We start from the raw sequence: 9,998 nt of genomic DNA on the forward strand, positions 1-9,998 counted from the left end.
AGTGGGCGGTACCAAATTTGCAGAGCTGCAGTCATAGCGGGCAAAGAGCCATCAGGTTAGAGCGAGCGGGCGGGTACTGTCGCTTGCTGGGAGCTGAAAGAGGCAGGCTTGTGCCATGAAGCAATATAACCTACACTAGAAATGAAATAATGCACAGATATAGTCATAAAAAAAGAAGACATGGCAGGTAGGCGATGACCAAAGGGAAATGTGGGTAGGTCTGCACAAAGGACTACCCTGTGTCAAAATGGGGAGTTCCAGTGTGTGATGTGGATGGAGTGGGCGGGCAGGAGCGGGCAGGTGTGACAGCAAGGTCCTTTCCCCCTCCCCTTATCTTAGTAGTTTCACCCACTCAATTTTGTAAAGGCAGAGTTTCAAAAGCCGCAGGTCGATGCACTAACTACATTGTGAGTGAATATCAACCCTGATTTGAGTAGCTGGAAACCTAAGGACAGAAAGGCAGGTACATAAGACCACAGGTGGGGGAGATAAAGCCAGTGGGCGAGAGAGAGAGATATCAAAATTTGGCCTACTAATAACACTGTGTGAGATTCCAGCAGCCCCAACTAAAACTGCCTTGGTCTACTGTTTACATTATAGCATATAAGCCTGCTGTATTGTGACCTGTATATCACTGCCAGTACCATCTTGTCCTAGAATAGTCTATATTTAGGCTGGGGGGGTTGGGGGGGAGGGTTGCTCTGTCTGAGGTTGCTCTAACTCCATTCTGTCTGTGTGAATCTGTGTGAATTTGTGTCTGCCTCCACACCTTCAGATCTGTATGTGCACTTGGAATAATTGTGTGCGTGTATACACACATGTCAGATGTGCACCCTGCCTGGCTGCTCCTTCACACCTCTATTTGACAGTTGTTGCTCCTATGAAACATTAATGGGAGGAACACTGCAGGCAAAACGAGCAGCTTCTTTCCCCATCACTCTGTCTAATGACTCATACCCTTCTGTCACCAAGCCTGCTGTACACACACAGACAGTGAAGCCTGTAAGAAGGCAGAGTTCACCCCTATGACAGTGGAGATCTCTTCTTGAATAGAAATGCAGACCTACGGTGCATTGTTGTTTCTCGGGCTTTGATGGTGAACCACGTGGGGCGTACTTCCTGACTGACATGACAATTCTGCTATGGCGTGGAAAATTGGATATGGCAGGGCATTAGGTAGGTTCCCTGTATCAAACTGACGTCCATATCAACGCCAGGATCCAGGGTTTCCCAGGAGAACACCTTGCTCAGAGCATCCCACTCCCTCCACTGGCTTCTCTTTTTCACACAGTGCATTCTAGTGCACCATTACTTCCCCTGGTAAGTGGTGCACATCTACCCAGTCAGCCATGGGATGTTAAAGTAAAAAGGGACTCGTGGGACCTGGCAACCTTCTACTGCTCCGCGGTCCAATTCTGATGCTCACACGCCCCATATAGATGTTTTCAACAGGGGCTAGCATGGGCACTCTGACAGGTCTATGGTTGCATAAACCCCATATGCAGCAGTGTGAAACCATCTAATGAATTTCAAAAGGTGGCACAAGTGTCCAAGTGTCATCCTAAACATCCTAAACCGTGGCAAAGGAGATGAGTGCACAAGGGGCTTCACTTTCTTTGGGAGGGTACGACCGAATTACGAGTTTAAATGCCTCAATAGTTTTACTGACGGACGTTTACTGTCCAGCTTTCACGGCTGTAAAGAACCTTCTACATCTTCACAATCCTAAAGTTAGTGGTTTTTACTGCCATCATATCATTCTCTGTAACTGAACTACATTCTGCCTTCAGTAAGGAGGATAAACAGGTCAAGGAATAGCTAAAGACAGCCTGCACAAGTGGCCTACACTGTTCGCTCTGCAATTACACTGCCAAAACACTAGTTATATAGCGATAGGGTGTCTATGCTACTGTAGCAGCTGTAACTATGCAGATTAGTTGGACCTAATAGCCATCAAACAACAGTTACTTTTACTAACATTTCGGCAATTCTGCATTAAGTAGAGAAGACGCTGGAGGAGACGTGGTACGTACCGCCACTGAACCGATTCAATTTGACCAAGTGATATTAAAAATGGTGGCAAACTATGGCCTGGGCCGAAGTCTAAGAGTCCAAGAGAGCAAAATAAATGCGGAGGTGGAAATACGATACTACCAAGCAGGCCAATTGGACCAGCTGTTGCGGTCTATGTTGCTGCAACGTGTAGTTACATTTCTTGGGAGGTGCGCATCAGGCTACGATGTAGAGTACACCATAGATTCGACAAAGAAGCATAAACTGACCTGAAGGCCCCCTCCACACGTAGCCGGATATTTAAAAAAAAAAAAAATCCCTCCCTCCCTATTTCCCGCTCTGTTTGGGGAGCAGAACCTCAGAAAGAGAGAGATATTAAAGCACCACAAAGAAAGAAAAGGTTTAATCCTAAATGACACACTACTCCCTATGCAGTGTACTACAAAAGTCACAAAATTACAGACTCTAAATAGAGCATTATAGATTTGTAATCAAACAGTATTTACATCTATTCATATGTCGAAATCTGAACTCTATAGCAATCGGCATGTAGAAGTAGTTTGATGATTTCTGTAGTTCACTATATAGGGAGTAAGAAGCTATTTGAGATTAAGCCAACAACATGCATGCACGCCTTGTAACGTCAGTGTTTTAAAAAATGTCCAGCTTGTAAATCGTTTTTTAAAAAAGCTCAGTCTTCATGTGGACAGTAGGCCAAGAGGCCGACAAACAACACTGCACACTGTCCAGGTGCCACGCTAGCTCTGGAATCAGATAACTACCAAACTACCAAAATTACATTGCTATGTAATGATTACTGTCAGATCTTTATCATTTTATGGGAGTAGCTGTTAAATAAGAGTGTACAAAAGGTTAAAATGTTCACTACTAAACCTGAATGTGTAATGACGCACCAGAGAGGTGCGCTGAAAGTTTATTAGTATATGAATGGTAAATGTGACAGCTGCTGTCAGGATCTAATTGGAACAGTCTAATAAAATACATAGCTAAGTGTTTCCTGTGTGTGCCGCTGCATAAGGAAGGCAGAATGTTGCAGGTTGAGTGCATAATGAAACAGCAGTAAGTACCTAAAGGCCTAGAACATGAATCACAAACAGACATTAACCGCACAAAGCGTGACGCCAAAAAACAAAACACTGCAAAAACAAAAATACCTGCCCTACAAAACATGCACTCAAATCATCACACGGGTCACGATGTGCTGAACCACCTCATAGCTGAAGCAAATAATGCGAGTGGGTTTAGTGATGTTAGTTACTGAGATTAGCTTAATTATTTTTGTTCCGCAAAATCAGCGACGCCTTCTTTGTCTTAAATAATTGATAGACATTTTGCTTTATATATAAATATAATTTTTTTTTTACAGAAAAATAAAATCTAGATTACAGGTTCTCAACACTTCTAGTATCAGCAGAAATAGGGATGAACAATATTAAATAAAAAATAAAAACTGACATTGCAAAATATATTTTGCCATTTAAATTGTGATATTAAAAAAAATATATATATATATAATAACACTATTGGACAGATATCACCTGCCTCTGTTACATATATACAGAAAAAGAGAACAGTTCTTTTGTATCAAACAGCATAAAGAATATATAGCAGGACGTTTCTGATATAATTTTACATGTGCACCAGACACTGCACGTGCTGCGATTTGATTGCTGCACATGCACACATTGCGATGCCAATACTGAAACGATATATTGTGCAGCCCTATCAACAAACCAAACTTTTTTAAAAATGAATGAAATTCACAGATCATCTCTGTTTCCATAGCCTACATCAACAAACTTTATGAAGCGGTCAATCCCCCAAGGGTGGGGTTATATAATTAATGCATTAATACACTCTAAGGGTGGGAAACTGAGAGCTGAGAGCCAGACTCCAGCAAAATTGGCTGATTTTCCTTCTCTACCACAGCTACCAATCCCAGCACATCCACAGTTAAATTGTAATGGGCCCTCAAGGCATTAAATACTTATCGTAAAAAATATATGATTAATAAACAAACAAACAAACAAACAAATAAATAAATAAATAAATAAACATACTGTAAGCTGTTTTATACCCATTCAACACTTTCATGGGGAAACTACAGCAGAGTCACGGTATAACACAGTTTCCACTACTACACTATTGTGCCAGTATGGGTCATAATAGTTAAACAAAATGACCAAAAAGAAAAGTAACACACACACACACACACACACACACACACACACACACACACACACAAAGTTCCAATCCATTCAATCTATCCTCACAGTGTGACACAGTGAGACACAGTGAACTCTTGCACTTCTTATTGCAGAAATACACAACGACTGTGCAGCTTAAGTGGTTCCCACTTGCAGGCAGTTTCTAGCCTCTTGCAATGTGGTTACTAGGGTGAAACTGTTTTTGCTAGATGGTTGCTATGGTACACCAGGTGCTTGGTGGGTAGTTTCTATGTAGTTATGTGGTTGCTATGGCATTGCTAAGTGGTTACTGATTACTGTGGTAATCCATGTGGTTGGCTGTGAGAAACTGTACGTTAGAACAAAAAGCTGTTGACAAGCCCACAATCACACCAGACACTCTGGATTTGGAATAGTGTTGATATCACAAACCGTGAGACGAGTTAGCTAGCAATATCTGACAAAATCAGAACAAGAGTTTTAAGTTAAATTTCCTACTAATTTAGGATCTAATTTGGGCTCTTTGCCAATGTTCTGTAATGCTTGTCAACCTGCTGCTACAAAAGAACACAAGAGTGGGTGGAACAATCATAGGTGATTCCTTAACTACACTTGATTGCTCATCTTCCAAGCAATTCTTGAATAAACTGCTTGGTTCAACGCTTCTTATAGCCTTCATTTATTTCAGTCATTTCGTTGCATCTCAACCTACCTTAGTTTACCAGTTAAGCACTACGTAAAAAGGTATTATAAAGAGAGTATACAAACAACAGCGTCAATATGTGCCATTTACTTGTAGGAGGAAGTGTGTCAGAATCACCAATGTATAGTTCAAATCAAACACAGCTACTCAAAATTATAAAAATATAGTTTATTCATATCATTTACCCTCACTGCAATAACTTCAGATGGCCAATGCAACTCCTACAAATGAGATCTCTGAGCTATAAACAGCTTGTTCAAGTGATGCCCACACAAAGCTCTCTATCTCCATCTAGCGAATACTCCCAGTGTGTGCAGCAGAGCTTTGATTGTTTGCAGAGCACCCACTGAACCCTCTGCTAAAGCAAAATGACGAACTGGTATAATTGTGGATGAATTAAAGAGATATTTGACCCGTTTCTTGAATTGTGGTATTTATTTCACCTGAATTTCTCCATCGTTTTCTATTCATTATTGAAAACACTGTAGTTACTCCCCAGACCTGGCAATTGCATCACTGTTTCAGGATTTGGAATTGAGGCTATATTGCATTAAAAATGTATTCATGCTTCAGTCTCCCCTCAAATAATACAATTCTGGTAAGTTTTGATCTGTCACAGTTAAATCAATGTCAATCGTAACACCAGACTCAAATATATTTCATAGAGAAAAACAAGGCAGAGTCTCAAAGAATAACAACTAACAACAAGAAAGGCGAAGAAGTGACACAAACATTCGTGTCAAACATTCGGCATCAAGAGATCAATGACATGGTTTCTTACCGTGTATTCTTATGCATATCTTGGTGTACCAAATATAGGACAAGATGTTGGTGGAAAGTGGTGGATACTAGAACTGGGCGGTATTATTTTTTATGGGCAGTGGGGGCTCAGAGGTTCTGCTCCCCGGGAGCTGTAGTTGGCTGCCCATTGCTCTGCTCTGGGTGTGTGTGCACTCACTACCACAGATGGGTAAAACACGGAGGAACACATTTCGCTGTACATTGTACAGTGACAAATACGTGCACCTTTACTTTAATATACAGTGTTAGGTTAAACATTTGTAATGGTCAATCTCTTTAGCTTGCTACAGCTCAATCGAGTATCAGACAGCCCAGTGCAGCTGCTGTTGACTATCTGCTGAGCTACTGACATAAGCAACTGGTGATGGAAGGGGACCAAAAGAGCATGTTTTGAGGGGTGCTGCATATATGGTTGATCATCTAAAAGGTTCAGTCATCTCCACAAGGATACACTGAAGCGTACAGCTTAAAACGCCAACAAACAAGCAGATTTGAAAAAATATCTCAGAAAAGTTTTTAATTCGCATCATGTGACATCAGCGCAGACAGGGGCCCGGCATTAAAACACTGCACCCACTCTCAATGTGCTCTGTACGAATTACATTTTCGTATTTACTTCTCTGCACATTACAGTGTTTCCCCTGCTTCCAACACAGCTGGTTGAACAAAGGCATATCATCTCCAGACTTTCTCATAAAGCCCTACGTTCAGTCGGACTGCGAGAAGAGCTGCACACTAGGCTTACTGAAAAGGGGACAACGAAAACAGAGCGAGAGCAGGGGGTGGAAGCTCGGCAAGTGAGCCGGTGTATGTGCTTAGACTAATTGCTAACTCCATTGGTTACTGTGGTCATTAACAATCCCTTACTAAGTTGATCTGAGTGTTTTAAAGTATGTAGCGCACTGAATTGTCAGCCTTATTTACATACATGGAAACTGGCTTCTGTCTACCTAATTAATTGATAAAGACGCTCAGACCCTTCTTCTCTGACACCCATCTTATCCCAAGGAAAGTGATCTGGCTGTTACCTGAAGTCGGGAATGCCTGCAGAAGTGCTGATCCCCGCTCCGGAGTGCACCACCATGTACTGTGAATCTCTGATCAGCTGTGCCAGCATCTCCACTTTAGCTTTAAATTCCTCAGCGCCATCAAACACCTGCAAAACACAGGGGTTATTAAAAGTAGCAAAATACAAGTATTTTGAATCATCAGCAGATACCGTAGGATTGTGGTGTTCTGTTCATTTTTGCTGTTGGTCTTTTCTACAGCAAGTGATCAACATGAGCAATAGCGTGGCGTTTTAACTGGTGGAAAAAATGCTGCTAGGGTGTAGATTCACAGAGCCCTTCATTATTATGTTTATGTTGCCACATAAATTAGCTTAGATGCCAACAGGTAGTCATCATCAGAATAACCATCATCATACATTTCCACAGGGTCCAGGGGTAATTCTCTTTCCCAGGAACTCTCAAGCTCCTGAACATTGTCAGATAACGTTGTCACACCTTTCTTAGCAATCGCAAACATTATGCTAACGTTATGACAACGTAGAGAGAGCACCAAGCAGACAACTTTGTGGGCACCAATACAAGGCTCAGGGAGTTTGGCCTGCCTCTTGACATCCTCACCAACTTCTACAGATGCACCATAGAGAGCATCCTCACGGCCTGCATCACTGTCTGGTACGGCAGCTGTACTGCCCACGGCCGCAAGGCCCTGAAGAGAGTGGCGAGGACAGCGGAGTCCATCATAGGCAGCAAACTTCCAGACCTGCAGGACATCTACCGGTCCCGCTGCCTGAGAAAAATCCAGAAGATCCGGCTGGACTGTAGCCACCCAGCACACGGCCTGTTCACCTTACTGCCATCGGGCAGGAGGCACCGCAGCATCCAGGCCAGAACTAACTGGCTAATGAACAGTTTCTACCCACAAGCCATCAGGTTCCTGAACAGGCTGTGAACCTTTCACCAACACCACTGCACACTGCTATGGACAACATCACTAAGTCACTTTATACAACAGGAATAGACAATACATATAAGAGAATTTCTACAGATCCCTCCTGTCCTTGTATATTCTGTATTTTGTATTTATTTAATATCATTTTCATATAACTTTAATTTAATATGTTTAGTATGTATATCGTTTTGTCCTCCTGTAGAGCATCAACCTGAGCCTCACCACAAGCATTGCAATGCAGAAATGTCCTGACCTGTTGTGCAAATGACAAATAAACCTGAAACTTGATCTTGTACAATGCATCCGTGTTTGCGGACATGTCACAAAAAGATGGACTGGACTGGACAGTGAACAGTAACAATGATCTGTGTTTGGTGGTTGTGGTTGTGGTTGGTGTGGCGCAACAGATAACACCACCACCTGCCATTGCGTTACAACAACAGCATGTGGGAGACCAGGGTTCGATTCCCGGTCTGGGTGACTATGCTGCGCTACACCAATAAGAGTCCCTGGGCAAGACTCCTAACACTGCATTGGCCCACCTCTGTAATACGAGTAACCTTGTAAGTCGCTCTGGATAAGAGCGTCAGCTAAATGCCGTAAATGTAAATCTGTGACACTTATTCAGGTGTTTTTCTGTTGCATGGTCCCTGTTGTTGTTGCTTTTTTTTGTTTTTTTGCAAAACACACAATTATTAGATGAATAAAATAGACCATCTAGCTAGCTGGGTTCACAAATGCTAAGCCCACTTATGCCAAGTCTACTAATAACTAATGCAGGCCTTTGCAACACGAGGAACCCAGGTGAAGTTAGCTAGTAGCACTGCCTGGCTGGCTCTTCCCCAACCCACCCATCCACTCACTCACCCACTCACTCAGCGTTAGTTACTGTGTAGGTCAAGCTAGCCACCATTAAAGCAACATTCCCTTAACCCCAGCTAGTGAGTTAGCTAGCTAGCTGAATAGCTAGTTAGATAGCACTACAAGAGCTGAAATCGATGCAGTATTATGTTGTAACGTCGGTAATGTTACGCGTACGTTAGCAAGCTAGCTAGCTACGTTAGTAACGCACCGTTTATTCACCGTTACATCAAAGGCAAGCTAACGTAGGGTAACCAGCGCTGGCTAGTGCTAGCTAGCTAACCAGTAAACAAGGCTAGCAGCTTTACCTCAGGAAGCCCGCAAATGCCTTTATCCGCGTACGGAGATAACCCAGCGGCGTAGTTGACAGACATGGTGAATGCTCTGTGTGTTGGGGTGGCTAAAATGTGGATGAATCACAGGATAATCGCCCTTAGTTTTGAAATTCCGCGGACTTTTCCGTGCACCAGCTCTAGCCGTTTGGTTCTCCGCGCTACGTCACACAAAACTTGCGTACTAGAGTGCACGAGAGTGTGTAGAACGTCACCACGTCGGCGACGCCGTCTCCATGCAACAAACTCGCCGCTTGTTTTCACTGTAAAAACATACGAATATGATTACATTTTATTTAGAGATATAAATGTATTTATTAATGAAAAATAGGTCTAAGAGGCAGAATATAATATAAAAATCATAGAGGCAGATGATTTAGAAGTAACGGAAATGGCGTTATCCTACAGGCACCAGGCGTCAATTTGACGTCAGGAAGACGTTGGACACTAACGTTGGACAGACGTAGATTTTTAGTTGAAAATAAAAATTGAGCTCAAAAGCCAACACTGACTTTGGATTTTGGTTGGAAATCAAAGTGACATATCCATCAAACGCCATCACTGGGTTGACAACAACCTTCAACGTTAGATAGACGTTAAATGTTGGGTACTTGACTTTGTGACTTAAAACGAACAACAGATTAACGCCAATGGATGTTATGAATGAAATTTTTGTTGTGTGGACATTAATGTTATGAAGTCTAGCAGATGCTGGGTTTTGGTCACCATACCTCAGAAATCAATGTATATTTAACGTCAATATGACGTTGGCAAGCAACGTTAAAATTTCCAAGACTTTGGATTGTGGTAATTTAACATTGCAACTTAAATCCACCAAAATATCAAGATCTGCAGTTATTACTATTCTACATCAAACTGACGTTGGCAACTGACGTTTTTCCTGATGTTAAATTTTGGTCACTGAATGTCTCAACCTACTTTCAACCAGGTAGCAACGTCTACTGATGCTGGTGGCCGGCTGGGTAGTGTCGCCCTCAGCCCAAGCCCCTGGGAAAAGGCAACTTTTTTGTAAAATTGCAGCTATAAGGGTTTTTATCATTGTTTTTAAATATATATGATGTCAATTAGTTATTAGTTATTATAGTTATTAGGCTAGTTCGA

General features: G+C 42.2%; 1 protein-coding gene across 1 annotated transcript in view; it reads right to left on the bottom strand.

The window, feature by feature from the left end:
- The window catches only part of sirt6 (sirtuin 6), a 28,512-nt gene extending 19,477 nt beyond the window's left edge, over positions 1-9,035 (bottom strand). The window contains exons 1-2 of the mRNA XM_072668657.1: positions 8,853-9,035; positions 6,753-6,880 (exon numbers count right to left, since the gene is read on the bottom strand). Coding sequence (XP_072524758.1) covers positions 6,753-6,880; positions 8,853-8,918 — 194 coding nt within the window. The 5' untranslated portion in view covers positions 8,919-9,035. The remainder of the gene's footprint in view (positions 1-6,752; positions 6,881-8,852) is intronic.
- Between the last annotated feature and the right edge of the window lie 963 nt (positions 9,036-9,998).

This window comes from Salminus brasiliensis, chromosome 23 (genome assembly GCF_030463535.1).
Source record: "Salminus brasiliensis chromosome 23, fSalBra1.hap2, whole genome shotgun sequence".
In the NCBI taxonomy this organism is placed as follows: Eukaryota; Metazoa; Chordata; class Actinopteri; order Characiformes; family Bryconidae; genus Salminus; species Salminus brasiliensis.